The sequence below is a fragment of the Falco punctatus genome (assembly GCF_963210335.1).
Source record: "Falco punctatus genome assembly, chromosome: 12".
In the NCBI taxonomy this organism is placed as follows: Eukaryota; Metazoa; Chordata; class Aves; order Falconiformes; family Falconidae; genus Falco; species Falco punctatus.
Genome location: NC_137592.1, coordinates 947192 through 971180, shown reverse-complemented (window position 1 = coordinate 971180; position 23989 = coordinate 947192). Strand labels below are relative to the sequence as shown.

Genomic DNA, 23989 nt, shown 5'->3' with positions numbered 1-23989 from the left:
TTTATGTTGCCAATCCTCCTGGGTAGTCTTAGAAAGTGATGGGATAAATAAGAGATGAGGATTGGAAGCAAGTCTCTTTGTCTTATTTGGTACTGATTATTGGAAGGCTAGTGTTACATTACACACCCAGCTGTGAGGTGCTGCCAAGTTGAACTTTAGCTGATATCTTGTAATGCTTTCTTAATGGCTCTGTAACTCTAAGCACCATAAACTGTCTTGCAACATCCATTTCTTGGAGTTACTAGCAAAAAGCATTTTTGGAGCTTAGTGGAAAAATGTCAAGATTACACTGTAGAACATAGCAACTGAGAGATGCGAATGTAAATTGTGAACAACAAGAACTGCCTCATCAGCTTTCCAATTTATGGTTGCCCAACTTGTTTTACAGGTAGTAGGCAGAGAAAAAATAGCTACTCTTTTTATCTCTTTTAAGTGCTTTTCAATTTGACTTTAGTTTACTGGTGAAAACTCCCAGACTGATACTCAAGCCTTACATTTATCCACAGACAGGACGTGGCCAGACTGCACATCTGCACATTTTCTGAAGGAGGGGTGGGTGGGGAGAGGCAACTTTGATGGCCTTGGCTCTTTTACTACAGTGAGGTTGCCAATTAGTGCCAACAGTGGTGATTTGTGGTGTGGGAAAAGCTCACTGGGATATACCTGGGTTGCTGTCTGCTGTTTTTGTTTGTGGTGAATTGTCCAGACCCCCTTTGTTACAGGCCTCCCTTTTGTCATGCTGTACATATTGGAAGTGTCTTTTCAGATACTTTTTAGGTAACACGTCTTGTGCATATGCTTGATTTGAATTTGAGTGGTGTTCTGAGGTCCTGTTTTTTCAACAAGGTAACATACAATGTAGAGAATATTTATGGGATTAAAACCCACTATCTGTCTCTGTTACAACAGATTGGCTTGTTCACAACCTTAAAAAACCAATAATGCTGACACCTATTGTATGTAGGATTCCGGTGCTCCATTTGTTCTCATTTACTTTTCATTACATAGGTACTTCTACTACACATTTTGCAGACTATCATACACTGTTGTTTGAGGGTGTATCAGTACCAATTGAGCAGGCAAGTGGTATAGTACTGGTTGATGGCAGCATTCATACAATGTACATATGGTTAAGTCGTTTTGTCCCTTAAAATCTCTGCCTAAAAGCTTTTTACACTGTATTTGGCTTATGTTGTTGTTCATGTATTTATGTCCCTTTGTAGACATCCGTTGAACATCTAGTATGCAGTGAAGAGAAACCACATACGAGAATAAATCATAAAGACTTTCTTAAGTTGTGTTTTCAGTCTAGTACAGAGTAGCACTAACTAATTCCTAGCTTAGAAATGTTTAGAGTAGCTGCCCAAGTACTCATTTAAATATTTTTTCTGAGAACTGGAATTTGACTTTAAGAGCAGTCCACAGCATATTCAGAAAATAAGAAGCTTTGATAAAGGGTTGAGGGCAGATAAAACTTCTGCTTCTCACCAGTATGCTTGTAAAAGACCAGGTGTAAAAGTTTCTGCTGTACTAGCAGAAAATACTGGATAGTTCTGTGGAAACGAGCCTGAAGAGAGTCCTGGGGACTCAACTTCCGTTTGCACTTCACACCACTTTCCAATGTAAAGGAGCCCTGGGGCTGGTAATGTTTTCACTGTGTGCTGTGTGTTTAAGGTTCTTGCTACCTGCCACAGCTCAAGAAGAAAATAAGAATCAGAGCTTGACCACTGCCAGTGTTGAAAACAAATGCTTTTAAAGCTGTGGATGTTGTTATGAAAACCACGATTGTTTTTGACAACAGGGATGTTCTTCCATTCACCCTGAAGTTGCCTCATGCTATAGCTGCTACAAAGACAGAAGCTGAACTTGAAGAGATTGCTCAGCTTGGACTGAGTAAGTAGTTGTCTATAAAGATGTTATTCTGTGTAGCATTGCTGTAAGCTTGAAGAAATAGTCTGTATCAGTAAGTAGCTTGCATTGGTCAGTGATGATATAGATTTCATTTAGAAAAACAGCTTCTCCTGTTGAGAAGGCCAAACCTTGTACTTGCCCAATGGTGACCTTGGTGCTCTTCCTTCTTTCTGTGCCTTCTGTGACATTTTTTTGTTAGTGCTGTTTCCTTCCTTCCTTTCTTCTCTTCTTTCCTCTATGGGCAGCCTCTGGGCAAAGCAAATCTTAACAATCCCCAGACAAGTATTTGATGTAGCTTCTCCTCCAAGAGCTCATGTTGGCTGCTGGCTTGCATAGCAGGCACTAGCTTGATAATCTCCTGGAGTTGCAAGGAGAGTGTATGAATTGAGGTTCACTGTTAATAAAACTTCTGTTCAGATTGAGGTATGATCTTAGAATGGTGGGTTTTGAGATCAGTAGTTTAGTGCAGTAGCATGTTGATGGGAGGAGGAGTGCATACCTAAGATATGCAGAATGTATCCATGTGCATTGGTTTGACGTTTTTTAAATAATAAAAGAAAATGCACTTGCATAGCTTGGCTGGTACAACCAAACACAGGCTCATTGGAAAATACGCCTTGAGCTTGCGGGAGAGACAGAGTCTGGCTGGATGTGAAACATGGGCTCCACCCTGATGAGTCGTTGAGCAACTCCTGCAAAGTGCTGAATGGCCTCATTTCCTTTTGCAGGAAGGGAGGGTTGACTGTCAGCAGTCTTTGTCGCAGTAGACATTTGAATAATCTTCGATTTATGAACAGATCCTTGCTAAATCTGAGTGTTGGTATGAGGCTCTCTAGAACCGTTTGGTGGGACTTTGCAGCAAAGCCATATGCAGGGAAGTATTGCACTGCTTTGCATTTTGTTTTGCTGCAGTAGCAATGCAATTAAAGGATTAGTTTTAGAGAGGAGATTAATGACTTCTGCACTGCTTATTTGCAAGTTTAGGGAATTATATATGTATTTTCCAATATATTTTCAACAAATACACACAAAAAAGCATGGATTTTTCAAGTAACGTTAGGTGAGTTTTTCCATCGGAGATGTTAATGGTGGTGTCGAGCAAACTCTCCAGTGTCCTCAGTACCCGAGAGTGCTGTGGCCTACTTGCTGCAGAGTTAGTCTTGCTCTTGGAACAGTCTTTGTCCTCATTGTGTGTGTTGTTTTGTTAAGCTAATGCATTTGAAAGCTGAGGAGACGACTGATGGATCAGTGTGTGTGTGGTTGGTGTATTTGGGATCAGTTACCTACTATACACCAGATTAAGATCACAGTTTCTGTGAGCAAAAATCAGACAAAGTTAAGGTTTTGATGAAGTCATAGGTGTCCATGTGCAAAAGGGCACACAGGAAGTCAGCCCTTCAATGCTCTAGACCCAAGAGATGCTTAAAAACTCCCAAGAGCCCTTCCTGCTAAGCATGAGCTTTCCTTAGGCAATGTGTAGGCACTATAACACCCTGGTCTGAACCTGGAGGGTTGTAGCTTCTGCCAGAGCTCTGTTTTGCTCTAAGCTCGGAGGGAGAACTACACAAGGTAGTCAACAGCATGTAGCCCAGCAAACCACATCAGGAAGAACTGGTGGTAAAGGTCTCAAGGCTGCTGCCAGCCTGTAAGGTTTCATTGTGCTGAATGCAAGATTCCCTCTCTTGGTCTCTTGTGTTTCACCTGCAGCAGTGCTTATGTCATGGGTGTTTGTGACAGCCCATGTGCCAGGCACACTGGCTGGTCTGATGAGGGATCTGCAGGCAGAATGTGAAGTTAACAGAGCTGGAAAAAAACCAGCAGCACGGCATGACTATGTAGAGAAGTATGTCTGTGCCTGCATGTGTTCTCTGGCAGTGGCCCGTCACCACAAGCCATTTCCTGTCCTGTGCCCCTTCGGTGAGACAGCTGTTGGATACAGACCCTGTTGTGGAGTGCTTGGCATTCCTGCAGCTGGGCTCAGGTGTCACTGCTGACAGCCCAGATGAGGCATCTTGACAACTACTGGAAAAGCAGCCATGTCAAGATTGGCAAATATTAGCAAAATCTCCCTCCTCTAGTATTCCTCCCTTATTTCAGTCTGATTGCTGTCCTCGAGGGCCTGTCTGGTTTCAGTCTTCATGCTTTCAGGAGCTGATGGACTTTACCATGGACTCAGTTTTCCAAACATGCTGATGCTTTGCTGGGACAAGTGCAGAGGCTGCAGCTGAAACTTGCTGGTCTAGCACAGGTTTTCCACACTGCTGGTGTGGGGCTGCACATTTAGCTTATTTATGTGCTGCTGAGTGTCTAAAACATTAGGCAGACTGTGTCACTGTTGCAAAGGCAGGGCTGCAGGCCAGTGCTCTTGGAGACACAAGGATTTGGTCTGCATAGCTAAAGATTATGCATGCACCCGTCACAGCAAAACATGTACTGCCTTTTCATGTGTAGTTTCATTTGTTCGCTATCAAAAAAAACCAAACCAAATTTTTTGTTGAGTTGCCATGAGTGGCTGTCAGCTGATGTAAAACAGCCTTTAATGGAGTGAGTTTATTAATACCAGCTGAGAGTCTAGGCTTATTTCTCCTGAGTGAGATGCTAAGGTGTAGTTTATGTTCACTTCAGTCTCGCATTGGTAAGAATTACTGTGTTACGGTCTCCATTCCTTTTGGTGATTATCAGTCTATTTTTAAGCTTAGCTCAGTGGGCTGATTTGAAGCTATGCATTGATTGTGATATTTATAAACGAGTAAAAGCAGACCCAGGAGTGCAGCATGTGGTTATGTCTGGTAGCGCTTTAAGAGGTTTACTTGGAATTTTTGTCTTCCCCCTTGAATTAATAAAAGCTCATCTACACCTCTGAATATTTGAAACTGTGATATTAAGCTGAATGTTCTGAAATCCATCTACATGCTGTTTTGCATTCTTACATTAACACAATGATGATTTTCAGACTTTTGGAGCTCCCCGGCTAACAGCAACACCCTGGATCCTTCAACTCCCCGTAGGCCTGTACCTTTGGACGGTGCTTGTAAAGACTCACGTCAGCTCTGCCTTATAAATGGAGTGCATTCTATACGAACCAGAACGCCCTCGGAGCTGGAGTGCAGCCAGACCAACGGAGCACTGTGTTTCATTAATCCCCTCTTCTTAAAAGTGCACAGCCAGGATGTCAGTGGAAGTCTGAAAAGGCAGAGCCTGAAAACTCAAGATGTGAATGGCACAGCGAGGCCTCGTTCCCCCCCGCCCCGGCCACCACCTCCTTCTATTAATAGCATCCTCATGAGTCCACAGCTTTCCAGGACTATAAAGCAGGCAAGCATGCCAGAAACGGTCAACCATAAGAAGGAGAGAGGCTTGGATTTGCTGCAGAACAAACCAACCCCTATTCCGCCCCCTCGGCTGAAAAAGCAGGCTGTTTGCACAGAGGTGGAAGGTAGCTCAAAGCCGGTAGCAGGAATTCGACCTGGCCGCAGCTCGGTATGTGTGCCCGAAGCTGCTGGCCTTCCAGGTGAAACCCTGCCTGAGCCAGCTTCAGCAGCTGCCAAAAAGACAGTAGCTACCAGCTCTGAGTCACACATACCGTGGAATGGAGGCAGGCAGAGACTGAGCGACATGAGCATTTCCACCTCCTCATCTGACTCGCTGGACTTTGATCGGAGCATGCCGCTGTTTGGCTACGAGGGGGACACTAACAGCAGCCTGGAGGATTTTGAGGGGGAAAGTGACCAAGAGAGCATGGCACCCCCTTTGAAGCCCAAGAAGAAGAGAAACAGTTCGTTCGTTCTCCCCAAGATTGTGAAATCTCAGCTACGGAAAGTCAGTGGAGTTTTCAGTTCCTTCATGACCCCTGAAAAGAGAATGATTAAGAAAATTGCAGAGATGTCCCAGGACAAACGCACTTATTTTGGATGCCTAGTACAGGACTATGTCAGCTTTCTCCAGGAAAACAAGGAGTGCCATGTTTCGAGCACGGATATGCTGCAAACCATTCGGCAGTTCATGACGCAAGTTAAGAACTATTTGTCCCAAAGCTCCGAACTTGATCCCCCAATCGAATCGCTGATTCCCGAGGACCAAATAGGTAAGGAACACTGTCCTGTGTTTTGGGGGAAGGTGAAAATGTGTAATCTGTGTTTATAGTGATAGTCTTTGTGCCAGTTTGAAAAGGTGGGGGTGACTTTGCTAGCAGAGTCTTAAAACAAAACCACCATCCACACACACACCCTGCCTCGAATTACCCTACCAGCTGAGAAGAGCCTTGCTACAAAGTTATTCCTAAAAAGTTATCCTTGAATAGCTGCAAAGTGTGGACTTCTTACCAGTGATTTTTTTGCCCTTCCTTTCTTTCTTTCTGCTGTACTGTTAATAATTACAGAACCCTTTATTTGCTGGCACACATGTATTTTTTCCTGAATTGGGCTAAATAGTTCCTGATGCTCAGAGCAAAACTGTGCCAATTTTAATCACATGGATTGTAGCTGTAAAACGAGAATTTATTTGAAACCAGTGACAGAGCAGAGAGACATTTCAAAGCAACTTATGAAATTAATCTCATTCTTCCAGATGTTTTCATTCACTCCTAGCAAAGCTGCACTGTCCCTATACCTGAAACTAAACACAAAGATACATAAGAGTTTAAAAACAAATGTATGCGAGAGAAGGGGGCTGCTCATCTCAGGTTTTCTATACTTCTGTGATACTTGTACGTGTTTATAAGTAGCTGCAGATGAGCTGTATGTTTGAATACATGTTTTAACAGCAGAGACAGATGTGTATCCACAAAAGTGAAATCGTTGTTGCTGGATAAAATCTCACAGCCCCTCTATCTTGCCAAGTCTGAGCAGTATTTGTAAAAGAGCCTGTAAGCACACTGAGGAGGTAAACATCCCTCAGGGCAGAATACTTTCCTTGTGAGCTCACTTCAGTCCTAACTTGCTTGTTTTTCTCCTGTACTCCAGTGTCCCAGCAGTTGGCCTGGTGCAAAATTGGCAGATGGCTCTTTCTCTGGGACCAGAGGATGATTTTGTGACATTTCTGTCTGTCCTTGGCCAAGAGGAAGTAGTCTCACATAACCTCAACTTCATTTACATAAAGTCAAGCAAAAATAGCAAGCGCTGCTAAAGCAAATAGAACACCATGAGGAGTGTTGTCGAAATAGAGACTCTTTCAAAGATGCGTAATGTTCTCACTGGAATAATAAGGAATGTTATGTGGGTGTTACGTAGAAGGAAAAATGGCAAATAGAACAGTGGTGCAGGCACATCTCTGCCTGGATTTCTGCAGACCACTGGATATTTGACAACAAAATACAGATGAAGCTTGTTTGTGAGTTTGTGAAAGCTTGGTTTGACTTGCCCTTTTCATCGTAAGGGTGTGGTTAAAATTGGACTGTGGGTCTCTGAAGACAGGCAAAATGCCATCTGCTTTTAAATGTTTCAGTAGTTTGGAGTCGTGCAAGCTATGAAATGTAAGAACTACACTGCTTTTCTTCAGTGACAGAAAGTCTGGCATTGAACATATGATTAAATGCAATTAATTTATAAAGCAGGATAGTTTAAACAAAGGAAGAATGAACTTTTGAATCATCTGCTGCCTATGGCTGGAGCCTGCAAACAACCACAATGGGTTCAGGAGCATCAGATGTTGCTGATCTAAGCAGATAACTATGTGACAGCAAGATTTAGTTAGCCCTATAGAGAACTCCTTACCACGCATCCCTGCCTATTATCCGTCCTTTTGCTTGGCTATTTCAATATGGAATTGCAGCTCAAATTTTAATTCCTGCTCTCGTGGTGCAGGTTTTTCCTCTTGACCTGTCAGCCTAGGGCTGGATGTCTGCTGCTGGGGCAAATGATCCTTTCCACTTGTCCCATGGCGGTGGCCAGTTGGTGCTGGGGCTCAGAGGCTCCAGCCAGGCCCAGTGAATGCTGAGGTGCAGTGGGCCACATCGCTGGGGTCCTGCCAGCGGCCTGGGAAGGGAGCCTGCCACCGGGAACACGCCAGCCCTCCCAGCACCCCGGGCCCGTCCTGCCACCGCGCACAGGTGCTGGGGCCAGCCCTTGCCTCCTGCTGCCGCCCCGCTGAACTGCTGCAGGTCCCTGCTTGGCGGCGGCCAGGCAGTCTCCTGAATTTGGGTAAGTGCTGGAGCAGCACCCCCAGGCTTAGTGAAGCTGCTGGTGTTTGGGGTTCTTTCCCGTGTCTGTGTGATGGTCTTTGTGACCTCATAGCTGCATCACAGGCTTCCCATGCTCTTGCAAGCAGAAGACTTCTGTGGGCGATCTCCTAAGCTTGCCAGGCAGGGGGCATATCAAATTGTTTAACTTCTAGCAAATCGTTGGGAGAATGTGCATCAGCATTTCTAGTTATTCCTGACTGGTGCGTCCTAATCTTAGCACTGTAGGCTGTTAACCCTTCCTGAAAACATGGGATTCCCAGTGTCAGGGCAGAATCAAGACTAAGGCGCACCACTTTTAATTGACCAAGGATGAGTGCAAAGTACTGTAAAAGGTTGTCCATGCCTGAATATGTATCCATAGAATAAAGACGTGGACTGGTCAGAGGAGACCCGTACAGTCCGTAGCTGCCTGGACAGCAAATGTTCCGGGGTTTTTGTTTGTGTGTAGTCTTTTCTTGTCTGTGAACAGAAGGTAATCAAGCAGAGTGTCGCTGTTCCACTAGGCAGGGTGGACACCTGAACAGCTTTGGTCTCAATGCCCAAGCCTGGGCCCAGCCCAAGAAGTGACTGGCTGCTTCAGTAATTTGGCCATAAGGTATTAACTGGTTGTGTGGGAAGGTGCCTAAACAATACTGTCTGTTCTTTGCTTTGGTATGTCTCATCTGTAATGGGTGCTTAAACGTTGGGTGTTGCAGGAGGCTTGGAGAGGCTGTGCTGGTCCCTGGCCGGCAGGCCATGCCCTGTGGCAGGGGCTGGGGTCTGCGGGCGGGCAGAGCTGCGGTGTGCAGGGGCGCAGCCCGTCCCCCGCTGAGTCACTCTGCCGGCTGCTCCGGGGAGGCTGCTTTGAGCAGTGCTCTTGCTTTCGTATTCCTCTTACCGAGAGGCAATGTTTTATTTTGTTCTCATGAGATTTTGTCACGTTAGCTTTAGGCCTGTTTCCCACTTATTAATTAAACCTGGCCTGCGAAGGACTGGGGCTGCCCTTCTCTCACCCCTGCCATGATGTCACATGCAGAATTTGTATGTGAAGTCTCTGCACTGTCATCCAGATTTTGAATGAAGATACTAAGCAGACTAAAGCCCAGGGCTGACCCCTGTTCAAATACCTGTCTTGTGTGACAGTCAACCGTCGAGAATTGGGCTCCAAGTGCAGTATTTTATACACCTGTTCAAGCCTGCCTTATGGTAATTACAGCATGACAGTATTTCCCTTGTTTGCTTATAGGAAAGTTGCATGGAATAGGGTTATGGGTCTTACAGCCCATCCCCGGCTTCCCTTGTCTACACTGATCCAATTATCCTCTTAAAGGAATTGGAATGGTATGCCACTACTGGCTCTTGAAAAAAAAACACATGCTGTTTTCTAGTGCTGTGTTACTTTTTAGGTGCTTGTACATCTGTTTTGGTGTCCCATTCCCCTACCCTGTGGTTCATCCTAGTATCTTTTCATATTGAGTTGAGGCTGACCACTGTGTCCCTCACCGCTGCTCCTTTCGCTATAGGAGCAGGCAGGTAGGGCAAGTAAGAAACAGCGGTAAAAGTGCCGAGCAGAGGATTTGGTTCTCCCGTTCCCAGCCATCCCTTTGGTTTGCTTTGTGACTTACTCCCTGCTCCTTTATTACCTCTTCTTTAAGAAAAGACACATATTTACCACATTGCCATAATGTGAATTTTAATTAACCTATAGCTGAACAAAGCAGAACAGACCTAGCACAGATAGTTCTGTCATTCACTGGCATGCTTTAGGCAGGTAAAATGAGAGGAGGTTTACCCCAGAGACCTGTCTTCCCTAGTTGTTCAGCCTCTGGAACCACCACCTATCCATTGGCCACCTCAGTCCTACCTTTCTTCTCAGGGTTGTGCAGATTATCAAGGCATATAGGTTGTGTGAGGTCTTGATTTTTGAGCCTTGCTTCTTTGGAGGAGATGCCCTTGTCTGCACAAGGGGTGAGGCATGTGTCACTGTAGACCTCCACCAAGAGCTGGACACCTGGCCATCCTGACATGAGGTGTCTTGAAATAGATCTGTATCAGTCATGCCAGTCTATACATGTGCAAGGTATTAGGAAGAGCTATAAGAAAGCAAATGCAGCGTTGTCGTGTATTCTGCACATACACACCACACACCGTGGTGTTCTAAAGCAGCCTTCTGCTTTCAGCCTCCCAGGCAACGTTACTTTACAGGACTGTGCCTTTTTGTGGTGGTTCCCAGGCTCGTTCAGTCTCTTACTGAGCCCTTCTTTTATGGATGGATGGTTTTTCTGTCGTAGGTGATAAACAGGGCTTGTATGTAAATCTAGGGTTTGACAGGTAATCTCAGTAGCCCAACAGTAGTGGGTAACAGGTAAACTGAAGCCAGGAAAAGGCAAGAGCACGCCGGCAGTTTCAGGCAGTGAGGCTGTAAAGAGGCTGTGTAAGGACACTGGTGATGACTAATACGTTGTCCTCTCTAGATGCAGACTTGTGTGGTTTGCAGCAAAACAAAATAGCACGTCAGCACAGGATACAGATGCGTTTCCACAAGTCATGACGAAACAAGCTGGCTTGCCTTTACAATTCATTTATCAAAGCATTTCCAGTTCCCATTTTGAGGCTAGAGGCTAATTTTAAGTATCACTTCAGGAACACTACATGGTGCTCAGCTCAAATGATATTCAATTAAAACACAAACCAAACAAACAAAAAAACCCCACCCCCACAAAACCTGAAGAGTGTCTGTTTTGGCTTGAAGAGTATTAAGCAACCTGGGAGGACAGCTGGAAACACTTTGCATATGCCGAAGTAAACAAGAGTTTTGTTGCCAGTTTGGATTTGGGGAGTATACAGAGATGTTCATGCAACGAATCAGTCCTCAGTTCAGAACTTCGATGCTAACTTGCCGGGGGGGGGGGGGGGACACACCCTCCTATACTTTTTTTGTATTTAATCAGTGAAAACTGCTAGCTGGGAATTGATTTGGGGGATCGTATCCGGAAACACCTTTCTCTGAAAGGCAGCAGTAAAAGCAGTTCAGTAGAAAGGATAAACAGCTGGATGGTTTGATCCCGAGCATGCTTATAGGTGTCTTCTGACACTGAATATTGGTCTAAGACCCAGATTACTAGAAATGCTGTCCTTTCAGGCTTTAATAATATTCTAAAAGTTTCTATAGGTTTTCTATTAATTAGGATATGTAGGGGTGTTTATTGACCATTGAGAAAAAAGTCCAGTGTTTTATCAATCTTGCTGTGTTGTTGGCCGCTTCAGCTTGCTAGAATTTGCCACTTTTAATTTGAGGGCAGAACTCCGTGGTTCTTCTAACTATTCCAAGAATTCACGAGGGAGAATAAAAGCTTGTGTGTTGTTTTGGGGTGGGTTTGGTTTGGTTTGATGGGCTTTTTTGGTTGTGATTTTTTCATTTTGTTTTTTTAAAACAGCAACCACTTCAGACACACTGTCATATCTTAGTCTTAGTCACCTCCTCGTTTGCTGGCTAGTTCTGTGCAAACATGCTGCATTAAAATGACAATCTCTCTTGGTCTGCCCTTATGGAGCCAAGGCAGTTACGGCTGTGATTCCAAAGAGTGGCTATGTCCTTTATTTCATTTATTTCGTATTAGCTGTAGCATAGTCACTGGACAGCACTGATGGATGCTTTACTAAATATCCTGTCCTATTTTTATTTACCTGATTGCCTTAACGGCACAGAAACCATTAGGAACAGCCTTCAGCAATAAGTACTTAGACCCTGTTCAGAGCTTTGAGCTCATTCACGTGAGGTAACCACTGTGTTCCTCTGTGCTGCTTCAAATTAAATTTTTCAGAGTAATTGTGGAGTGTGATCAAGTACATTTCGGAGCAATTTGCAGGCACTGCTTTTGGAGCCCGTGATGAGCTGCAAATGTGAAATAACGCCTCCTGCGCCGCTCATCTGCACGGGAAGCTGTGGGAGCAGCACTATAGTGAGGGTTGAGAGCAGAAGGCTTGAGGCTTCCATTTCTTGCCTACAGGTAACAAGCCTGGCCCCAATCAGGGACTGGGGCTCTGTGGAGTTCTCCCTGCCTGCCGTGTCCAGTTCCCGTAGTCTCTGGGGAGGGACGGCCTCCGCAGCTCCCTGTGTGCTGACACTGCAGGCAGCAGCTGAACCAGTCCTGGCCTGGAGCCTATAAAGAGGATCAGAGAAGTGTACTGAGTTTTCTGATGTCCCATCCCAAGCTAGGTGCTCTCTTGTTCTTGGACCAAGGGCTCTGAGGATCTGTGCTGGACTCTTTACAGTTTATTGAGCCTCCTGTGATCAAACGTGGTGATGACCCCGCTTTATTGGGACAAAGGATGGCTGATGCTAACTAGTCATGTCCAGTGGAAGCCTGTGGGAGTTAACATGGGCATAGAGAGTTCTTCAGTCCAATGCTTGGTGGCACCAACTGCTTTAATTTTTACTTAAATGAGACCAGGCACTTGGAATGCAAACTGCAGAGATGTTCCGCTTACAAGCAAAGCATTTGGTGTTTTTGCTTTTTAAAAAACCTGAACAGGCAGTATAAATCAAGCTGAATTGTAAAAAAAAAAAAATAATAATAATTAAAAAAAAAAAATCAGTGAAGCTATCAAGGAACTATGTGTACCCTCTAGAAATTCAGCTAGCTAACATACCAATAGGTGAGATTTGTGCATTTTTTCTTGGTGGAAAAATATTTCTGCTCTGTGAGCCCTGAGGATGGCTCTGATAGCAGCGAGAGGCAGTTTCTGTCACTGCGCAGGAGGGTGATGCTTCTGCTTTCCTGGCTGGGTGGTGCTGTCAATGGTGATTGTGTGGCTCTACCAGATCAGTCATTTGAAATGTTGCCACTTGTTACGTATAATTGGTGGCTCTGGTCTGGTGGGAAGCTAGATCTGCCCTTCACGCCATGTGACAGGCCATCAAGACCATGTGTTAGACTGGTTATGCCTTTACTGGTGGCTGTAGACAGAAACAGAAATTCAGAGGATGAGTGCTGCTCCTCACATGCACTCTTTCCACCTTCCAGTAGTTTTTGCAGGCTCTGTGAGAGAGCACCTAGATGTGTTGGAAGCATCTGGGAATGAAGCAGACATGGCTTTGCCACCTCCATCAGGATCTCAGAAGGGGAAAATAGTAAGAGAAGCTACCAAAGCCCCAGCAGAATTGGGACAGGGGAGCTCCCAATAGAGCTGGACGTTTGGGAATTGTGTGCCAGACAAGTACAGAATAAATGCTACATGTGAAGCAAAGGCACGGTAAGGTGAGGAGTGTGTGAAGGGCGTGTTTGTATGGGAAAGAGCAGTCTGAAGGCACAAAAGGAAAAATGGTTGAACACAAGGATAAGATAAATGAAAGCATAAAGCAAAAGCAAGAAAACAAAAGTAGGTAATGTTTATTTGGAGGGGAGTGTGTGTGTGTAAATCCCAAGCCTTAGGAATAGCCTGCAGTTTCTAAAAAAACACCCCCAAAAAGGGCAGGCTGGGGGGGAGAAAAAAGAGACTGTGGTCTAGGAGAAACACGTAAGAACAGGGAAAGAACCTTGAAAGGGGATGAGGTTTAACAAAACTTTGAGTTGCTACTAGCAGCAGGGATGTCCCACTGCTAGCCTGTATAAATGTGTGATCTAGTAGTGACACGGCCTCTCCTCTTTCTCCTCTCGGTCCCTGTGCTCCCCTAATACATCTGCCTAGTCTGGGCTCTGGTCCTGCCCCATCGCCAGGGTGTTTGTGCTGTGGCCGGGCTGAAGGGTCCTTAGTTTCTATTGTGCTTGTGGTGGTTCACTATAGTACAAATAATGGATATAAGCTAATTATTAATGTAAGCTATGTTGTCATAGGGACACTGAGTGGGAGAGGAAATTGACTTATAAAGTAAAGGTTTTCAAAGAAAATATTTATCAAAGAGCTTTCTCTGTTGATGTGTTCCATACCTTGGAAATGGAGAATGACTGTTAAAGAAAAACTTGAGTAAAACAAGAATAAGAGAAAAACAACTAAGTGGTTACTGTGCCATGTGCATACTATTGCCAAACAAAGAACTTCAAACTTGATGACAAAGCTGTATGTAAGCTTGCATGATGAAATCCGAAGCTGGATAAACACGGCTTGGTTTTCATTTATAGTTTAATGCCTGTAATCTGTCCAGCATCATAAAGATCTTAAAGCTGAGCCAAGTTTTATGAGACCATGGGTGAGTTATAGTTTCTGATGGAAACTATGCAAAAAGGGATGGGCTTTCATGCCAAAGCAGACAAAAGTTATGGTTTTGACTGTGTTATGCTTAAAGTTTGGGAATTAAAGTCTAAGCTAAAAGTAAAATAAAACTCAGACTTCTGGCCAACAAAAGAAAAAGCTAACTGGAGCCGCTGCTTACTTGCTTTTGGTTTTGGGTTTTTTAGTTTGGTTTTTTTTTGTGACAGTCTGTAGTCTGCCTTTTGTGGGTTTTTTTGTGTTTACCATGTTGTCACTAATGAAAATGGAATACAGATTCTGTTCTGCCTTTTGTTTTCTTGTTAACAAACATCTGGAGACTCGGCTTCTATAATAAATAAGCCTTAGCAAGTAGGTCTTGCTCTACGGTGTCTCTTGGGAATGGTTATATTAATACCGGCTCTGCTTTAGAGGAGGAAGTCAGCTCAACTTGTGTTTTCCTCTTGCAGATGTTGTCCTGGAGAAGGCCATGCATAAGTGCATTCTGAAGCCATTGAAGAGCCATATTGAAGCAATGTTGAAAGAGTTTCATACTGCAGATGGTTCTTGGAAACAGCTGAAGGAAAACCTTCAGTTGGTGCGGCAGAGGAATCCTCAGGAACTGGGCGTGTTTGTTCCAACACCAGACTTTGTGGATGTTGAAAAGATTAAAGTCAAGTTTGTGACCATGCAGAAAATGTATTCACCTGAAAAGAAAGTCACGCTGCTGCTGAGAGTTTGCAAATTGATTTATACTGTTATGGAGAATAACTCAGGTATGGTGCTTCTTGTGGTTCAAGGTCACTGTTTTTCTAAATCTGGGGTAGTGTTTTGGTGGAGGAAATGAGACCACCTGATTCTGCAGCTGTGTCTCCTTCTCCTGGAGCTCTTGTAGCATCTCCTTGCCCTTTTGAGAGGGATTCTTCCTCTCTGCTTCCTTACTGATATCTCTGCATCTGGCACGCATTCTTACAAATCTAGTGTGAAGCAGCTTAAAAAAAAAAAAAAAAAAGCCAAACCACCAGCTTTGCTTAACTGTAGGCTTTTGAAGTTGACTATCAGAAAGGCTGTCCTATAAGCCTAGAATTTGACACTGGTTCTAAATTAGTATTTTCCTGGAAATTGTAATAAAGGATACACTCAGTATTTAGCTATAGTAATTCAGCAGTATGTATGCAATATGACAACTACAAGGGCTCTGTGTCAATGGCTGGAGGAAAGCAGCCCCTTATCCAGTATTTTTGGCTTGCTGTGGCTCTGAATGTTCTCATTTGGACACTTTGTCTTTTCACAAGAGAAATAACATCTATTTCTACACTGTAGCAAGAGTCCAAAAGCGGCCTTGAACCTAGATGGTGAAATGGAACCACAGACCAGTTAAGACCTGCTTGATTAGTCAGTGGCACAATTAAAATGCTGTGCTGGATGGCATGAATTCATAGGTGCAACTCTGTTGCCTGATGTCTTACCATGCACTGTTGTGGTAGGTCCCAAGCTAAGGTGAAGCAATGCTGGTGGTAGTGGGAGATTGTTTTCCCCTAAGCAAGTACAAGCTGCTGCAGGTGGTTGGCAGCTTTCATTCGAGTGCTGAATCTGTAGCTGGGCCCTGTGCCGATCAGGATGCTTGCTTTCTTTTGAGATGCGAGGTGAATGGTGAAAGCTTGTGGCTGTAAAAGACCCCCAGGCACTTTGCCAAGGAGCTTAGACCTGGCTTATTTCTGTGCAAAATCCTGCATTTTACAATGGATCTAGGAATCTTTGCCCAAAGCGCTGTAAACTTTTTTTTCTCCATACTGTATTATCACATTGAGTAAGGTATTTCCAAACATGCAAAAGAAAAATACTGAGAGGCTGCTGGTGAACCATTGTACTGAGAGGCTTGGGCTAAGATGCAGCAAATGCTCCTTGGGTTGTCTTGCTTTGTCACGTAAAGTTTTAAAACATGGCATCAAGCCAGCACCTGTTTCTGGTACCTGCTTTGTCCTGCAGTCTCAGCCAGATAGATAACAGTGTAATACCTGGAGGGTATGCCTTAGCTGGTCTGACTTTCAATAATCACCCCTTCAGTCCTCTGGAGTTTCACCGCAGTTTAAATTGGCTCCCGATCTTGATGTTTCAAGTGACCATCACACCGCTTCTGCAATGAGCACAGTTTGGCCAGACCCAGAGATCTAGCCGCATAGCGTTTTCTAAAGAGAAAGTTTAAATGCAATAAAAGCGAAAGGAACACCGACAGACCTAGGTACAGCAGAGCCTCTGTGTGTTAACTCGCGTGCTGCCGTTACCGATGATGCTTCACCAGCTAGTTGGGAGTTACGTGAGGCTTTGCTCACTGATGTTTTTAACCATGCTCTGTCAAGGAAATGTGCAGAGTTTTCCTGTAAAATCTAATAGGCTTTTATATGCAGGCTTTTCTGCTGGGTGTCAGACTCAGAAACTGGTACTTGTGGCTGGATCCTTCCAGAAAGGGGAAGGGGACATCGTCCGTGCATGTATAAAGAAAATGCCCATTGATTATCTCTTAGCCAGTGACAGAAGTGCGGGTGGAGGTCAGGCCAAACTGGCATGGCTGGCTTTTGTGAGCTCACCAGTTGAGCTGACACCAAGGTGAGCCCAGTCTTTAAATTCCCTTGTGTGCCTCAAGGTCTGCATCATCCGATTTGTGCTCGTTAGAAGTACAGGATGAAGCTGGACCCTGCCCACCAAGTGTCAGATGATGCTCTCTTTGCTGCACATCTGTAACAAGAGGCTCTAGAGTAATACAAACCTGGTCAGTAAAGGCAGCAAAATAATGGTTTCCTTTCAAACACTGAAACTGGTAAAAGGGTGTGATTTGTCTATCACTGCCTGTGTTCTCTTTGACCCAGGGAGGCTGTATGGAGCTGATGACTTCTTGCCTGTGTTGACATACGTGCTAGCCCAGTGTGATATGCTGGAGCTGGATACTGAAATTGAGTACATGATGGAATTGCTGGACCCATCTTTGCTGCATGGAGAAGGTAATCAACTTATTTCTATTAGAACTGAGTGGAGGGTTGGGGAAGGGGGATTCTTCCTCACCTTGTTTAAGTAGAAACCCTTTTGATGGAGTCCTATAGTCGGCAATGTCGGTAGTGTAACAAGAGAACCTCGTAATTATTTCCACCTTAAAATAAGAGAAGGCTGGTTAGCTTGCAGAGTTACAGCCCTAAGTGACCTGGGAATCTACTGATGTATATACTGCCTTTAGGAGGGAGTATGTTGTTTTCAGCCAAGAAGGAGGAGGCATCATGACTTAGCAAGCAACCGTATGCTGTGCAGGTGCCAAATGTGGTTATCCTGCTGTGCTTGAAAATGTCCTGAGATGAGAGTATGTCTGGGTCTGCAGCATCCAATTGAGTTGTGAGACCTGGAATGGGACCCGGGTTAGGTGCTTTGTAAAAACTTCTGGGGGAATTCTCTGCCCCTCTGGGGAAAATGCTTTTGAGAATGTTGCCCCCCTTAATGATCCTGGCTTATGTCCAATACTTGCTTCTCACAGAGTATTTTTATGAGGCCTAGGAATATGTTTCTTAAGGCGCTCTTGAACGATGGCTGAAGTCTGCTAGAGACAAGGAAATCTTCCTCCTTTCTGTTTTCACTGTGGTGGTTTTAACAAAGAGGTATTCTGCAAGCTTTTGATAGGCCCCAGAATCTATTGGTTTATGAGGAAATTTTAAAGGTTTTTGTGACCAAGCTCAGCTGTGAGTTTTAAGTATATGTGTATATGTCCCATTTCTGCTGTCTCTTGGGTTGCTGAAATTGCTGTATCCTTTTACATGCCGATATGCATGACAGAACTGTGCCAGGTTTTCTCCGGTTCAGTACTAGTCTGTTCCCTGCTTTGTGTGCAGAGTGCATCGTTCAGGAATCTTAGGACAGAAAATACTTGAGATGTGAAGCTGGAGATCATTAACATGCTTGAAAGGCAGAAATACTTACTGGACTGTTAAGTCGTGTTGGTTTTAATATAGAAAAAGCTGTTCATCTCTTGGCTGGCCCTGTCTGTGGCACTAGCTAAACTGTACGGTGCAGGAAAAATTGTTTAGTGCTTTGGGGTTGTGCGGTTCAAATGTAATGTATTGTCCAATTTGTCTCGTGGGTCTTGCGTGTCTTCTACGTATTGAACTTGTTGCAGAGCTGAAAGCGAGAGGATGCTGTTGGTAATACAGAAAGCACTACTGTGAGCATAGAACGTGTCTCTGAATGACTCCACAAATAGACCGTGCTGCCTCTTAATTGAATGCTCCCACTCAAATAGTTTACTTAAAGAGCAAGAGAAATAAATGATAGCATGTCTTTTGTTTCTCCTGCTTGCTGAGGACTGTTGCCTCCTGCTGAGAGTCCTTTTCCTTTGTGACCTGCAGCTCCTTTTGTACATCGGCAACTCTGTTGTGGCTGTAATTTGTTCTCCACTCATGTAATAAAGTGAAGTCTGGAGAGCTGTAGACACTGCCTCCTGAACTAGTTGGACGTAATGTTGGACATAGGTGAACAAACACAGTCTGCCTTTTAAAAACAAAAGCAAAACCTTTGGGATGCTTCCAGGTACAAATCGCACACACTCGGTCATTGCTTTGTTGCCACCAAGGGAGTTGCTTTTAAGTTCCTGAACAGTGTAGATTGTCTTTTATGTCGTTAGAACAGCTGTTTTTATTTGATCCCCACTTGAAGGTCAGGAAGAAAACAAATCACTGTTTGGAAATTGTTTAGAAGAAAACTCATGTTCCAACTTTGTAAAAACACTCAGGAGTAAAGCAATGACACTGGTCATTTAAATAACCAGCCACCCCCAGCACTAGCGGACCCAGAGTTAGATACTGTTGCACCACTTTGATAATGTGGAGCCCAGGCAACCACTGCATGTCTCTTAGCAGCTGAGAACACACCGTCTGGTATTTTGCAGGCCAGTAAGCTGTTTTTCTTTATGTATAAATATTTTGGCCATAGAATGCAGGGACTTTCATATATATGTGTGTGTATATTTATTAAAAAAAAATATATAATTGTTTGTACTTTTGACTGTGACCCGTTGGAACTGGCATGGTGTTTGTGACCACTCTGAGAAGTTCTTCCCTTGCTGTCCTTCACAGGAGGCTATTACTTGACAAGTGCTTATGGCGCACTTTCGCTTATCAAGAACTTCCAGGAAGAACAGGCTGCCCAACTGCTGAGTTCAGAAGCTAGAGATACTCTCCGGCAATGGCACAAGAGGAGGACAACTAACAGAACAATACCTTCAGTTGATGATTTTCAGGTAGAGCTTAGGGCTGAAGGGAAAAAAAAACACCCAGGGGATGATTGTTTTGTTGGAAATCTCCATTTGAGAAGCATGATTCATAATGATTTCCTTGGGGCCACAAGTGTGTGAAGCACTGCTGAGAATATGGCTGGCAAATTTGACTCTGTTTCAAAGTCTTTGCACTTCATAACAGAGTGTGATTATGTGTGGTAATGATGGTATAAAGGAAACACTAAAGAATGGAGCTTTCCCACTGTACTTTGTATTTAAGTCGTGCAGAGTAAGGACAGAGTGAATCGTATTTTAGATTTGGCTTCTTTGTATGCTTTGCTGTTAAAAAGAACAATGCCAGATTTCCAGTGGTATAAATCGGCACAACTCCCCAGTAACGATTGGTGGCTTACCGCAGGTAATAGAGAGGAGACTTGGCAGAAAAGCTTACAATTTAAAAGTTTAAGCAAGGAGTAGAATTCTATACTGTGGATGTCTTCATGTTTGCTTTGTGTTTGTTTTTTTTCTCCCCACCTCCCATTTGTTACTGGCCTTTCAGAGTAGGGCAGTAACTTCAACTAAAGAATAACAAAACAGTCGGGATTACTTCATCTTTGAAAACCAGGTCTGCATGCCTTTCATATAGGAAAAGATTGTTACATAGCTAAACATGCTGTTGTCTGTTCAGATGCATCAGTTTTGCGAACTGAAGCAAGGAGGATGTTGGAATCAAGAAGAAAGGATTTACTCCTTTGTGGACGGTTATTTACAGTTCATGTCACAGTGCAACGTTGCTGGAGAGGCTAATGTCAACCATCAATTAGATATGGTGTAGCTAAGAGCTTGAGAAATGAAGGTATGGGGTCACCAGGAGGTAATTAAACCTTTCAGTTGTGGCTCCTTCTGCTTTATCAGCGTCCATGCAAACAACCACGGCACATCACTGAACAGGAAGGAGCTGGGAAAAGCAGCAGTCTCCCACAATTTGCTTCTCTTAGGAAGAGGAGAGCTGACGAACAGAAATTCGAAACTATGGCCAGTGCACAAAGCTAGTCCATCTTACTGGGATCCATTTTATATTCTGCTTACTTGTACAAGTAGTTAGATGTCACATTCAAGTAGCTTGAGGCTTTGTTCTTTCAAGCAAAACATTACACTTAATAGGAAAATTCATCACCTTTGTATTTCTGTTGGATGACTAAATAACAGAAGATTTTTTTCAGCAGGATCTTGTATTCAGTTTCACATTCTCTTCCTCAGCAACTGAACTTCAGCCAAGCTAACTGTAGAGCTGGATGCCATGCTGGATGCTGGAAGATGCAGGGGAGCACGGGAAGAGCTGGCACCAGGTGTGTCCAGGGCTGCTCCTTTTGTTGTCTCTTTCAAAGAGAGCCTCAAACCAGTAAAATAGCTCCACTTCCAGGCTATGCTTGGCACAAATTCAAGGATTTTGCTGCCTTCCCAGAATGCCAGTTTTCCATCTCCTTTCTCCACATCTGCAGTCCTGAAACGAAGCACCTTCCCTACAACAAACGTGTAACAGCTTCAGCTCAACTTATCTTTCCCACATTGAACCAGGATGTGATCGCTGCACATCTGCGATGCTGTCTCACAGCCTTAGCACCAGCTTTTGGGTCCTGGAAAGGCCTTCATCCTCCCTCCCTCAAAAGGATGGAAAAGCAAAAAATCCCATATTTCAATGATGATGAAATACAACTTTCTGATACTGCATAATTTTGATACTTAGTATATGAGTTACAGGCATTTGCACAAACCTCAGCCTCTCCTTGAAGCAATCCTGTCCGTCTAGAAGCACTGAAAAACAAGTCTTCTGTGTGTTAACTGCGTTAGAAATTAAAACTGTAGTGTCCTTTGCCTTATTTAGGGCTGATTTTATTTTATTTTTATTTATCTCTTCACACCAGGTAACAAAAATGGATTAGTTCAGGTCAGTCCTAATGGTTTAAAAGTTGTTGCAAAGTTCCAGTGTTTCAGTCTGCAAGCTATCAGAAGTTTATTAAAAACCGAGAGTGCTCTTTGGAACTGAAGTCATATGAGCATTCTTCTCAGTCCTAGCTTTTAAAAGCTTGTTCTTATGAAACGTAAATTTTTGCCATTGTGATTTAGCACGCTTAATTTATTCAGCTTACAAACATAAGTACCAGCTCAATAAACAAACAGGTCTTTCTTACTGTCATTTTTCCATCTCCTTTCATTTTACTGCTCTTAGTTTCTGATTGCAGTTAATTTATTTTTAAAAAAGCACATGATGGCAGGCTGCTTTGTTCATGTGTCCAAAAGTGTTTTGTTGTTGGGGTTTTTTTTCCAGTTACTCTTTATTTTACTTTTTGAAAGGTAGAATTATGTTTCCTTGTAGGGCGTGTTTAGAATTCATCTATGCTATCAGTTCTACACGTGTGAATTTCAGCAGAAAAAAAATATCCAGCTTTTACCTCATGATCATGTGGAGTTACTTTAATGTCGCAGAGTAAATTTTCCTTCTACCTCCTTCTAAGCCTTTTTATTTTTGGAGGAAAAAAAAAAAAAGCTGTTACATGAAATTTGGTTGCATCAGGCTCAGACACCAAATTGCCATCGGTTAACATGATGAAAATGTCCTGCATGAAAATGGATTGCCGTTTGCATGCTGCAGCGTTAAGAGTGTTGAATGGTTTATCATGCAGCAACCTGTGGATCAACACCCTTGTATGTTGCTGGCAGAGGGTTGGTTTGTTTTTTTTTTTTCCTTCTGACAAACATACTGGGTGAAGCATCTCTTCTATAGTATTGACCCAGCAGTTGCAGCAGCATCTCTTGGGCGTGCTGCCTTCGATGTTTTATTTTGCTTCACAGCATTTAGTTTCCTAGTAAGGCCAAACACCAAGTCCCATTAAAACCACTGGTGTTTTCAATGTGGCTTTAAGACTATCTGTTCATTTGTAATTGCAGGGTTAGAATGTAAGCCAAGGAAAGGAGGATGTCAGCTTATGAACTTGTTGTGCCTGCCACAGTCTTACCACCATCATCAATTCACAAGGTGGCCGTAAAGTACAGGAATCACTGGTGTGTGTTTCACAACTAGAACATAGAGAGGCTTGCTGTTTGTTGCTGAGCTTTCAGTTTTCAGAGCGTGAGGTGTTTGGGTTTTGTTTCTGATGTCTGTTTTCTCATTCTACAGAACTACCTTCGTGTTGCATTCCAGGAAGTTAACAGTGGATGTACAGGAAAGACCTTGCTAGTAAGACCCTATATCACTACCGAAGATGTATGTCAGCTTTGTGCTGAAAAGTTTAGAGTGGACAATCCAGAAGAATATAGCCTGTTTCTTTTTGTTGATGACACCTGGCAGCAACTGACAGAAGATACCTACCCTCAGAAAATTAAGGCAGAGTTGCACAGCCGTCCACAACCCCAGGTCTTTCACTTTGTCTACAAGCGCATTAACAGTAACCCATATGGTGCCATTTTTCAAAACAATGACGAGTCAGCTTCTTAAACCAGCCACTCGTTTAATTTCTGTTCCTTGTTAACTGTTGAAAGTGTCTTTGTTGGCTGGCTGCCTTAAGAGTTAAAACAAGTCTTAAACCATAAACACCTGGTTAAACACACACATTGCATACAATACCCCATGTAAACCATGCATATGGCCAGTTATACAGTGTTCCACCCAGTGTGTTTGAGTCAACAGCCCATGAGGCTGAATTTTTTGTATCACAGACTCTTTTGAAGCATATTATACCGTGGCCCTTTGCAGGTCTCTTGCTGTAGCATGCAAAATGTATTTTCTTGCACTCATCCTATAGCCAAATGTCATTTTGATTCAAGTATATGTATGCTAAGACAAGTATTTAAGTAAACTGGCTGGTATGAGCTCAGTTTCACCAGCATGAGTTTGACAAGACTGTCCGATGCAGGGCATCAGTTAACTCATCATTACTTGGATGATTGCATCCTTTCCTAATTTTTTTAATTACAGAGAATCACCATGGGTTTTATATATATATATATTAAAAAAAGAATAGAAATTCTATAGCAGTTGCAGGTAAACTGTCAGGGTTTTTTTAAATATTTTTTTAACGATAAAGTATTCTATAATTATGCATGTGATTTTTAACATTTCATATACAAGAATAAATCTCTTGCTGGTTTTAGAGTATTGCATTAAAAGCCTCTGTGGGTTCTCTTCTTTCCCTGTTACAGGAGAGTTCTCGTGAAACTTGCGTTACTTGTAAGAAGATTGTAACATTAGCACTGGCAATTTTGATGCCTTTATCTGAATGTCATGTACTGTTATCTGGATTATTGTTTATATGCATTGCTTCAGACAGAACTAGGGGGTTGGAAGAGGAAATTGGAAGGAAAGGTTGTAGAGAAGGGGCAGAGAAAGAATGTAGAGAACTTAATTTACAATTAAAACATGTTATGTCTGCTGGTTCAGGCTCCTTGCAGGAAATAAGCAGAGGAGGTTGGTAAGGAACTTT

General features: G+C 43.4%; 1 protein-coding gene across 1 annotated transcript in view; it reads left to right on the top strand.

Annotated features, from left to right (window-relative positions):
- Positions 1-23512, top strand: part of RIN2 (Ras and Rab interactor 2) — a 271784-nt gene extending 248272 nt beyond the window's left edge. Inside the window, exons 23-28 of the mRNA XM_080408025.1 lie at positions 1802-1893; positions 4865-5995; positions 14728-15033; positions 17125-17256; positions 19369-19532; positions 22687-23512. Of these exons, the coding sequence (XP_080264151.1) occupies positions 1802-1893; positions 4865-5995; positions 14728-15033; positions 17125-17256; positions 19369-19532; positions 22687-23004 (2143 nt within the window). The 3' untranslated portion in view covers positions 23005-23512. The remainder of the gene's footprint in view (positions 1-1801; positions 1894-4864; positions 5996-14727; positions 15034-17124; positions 17257-19368; positions 19533-22686) is intronic.
- The last annotated feature ends 477 nt before the right edge of the window (positions 23513-23989 follow it).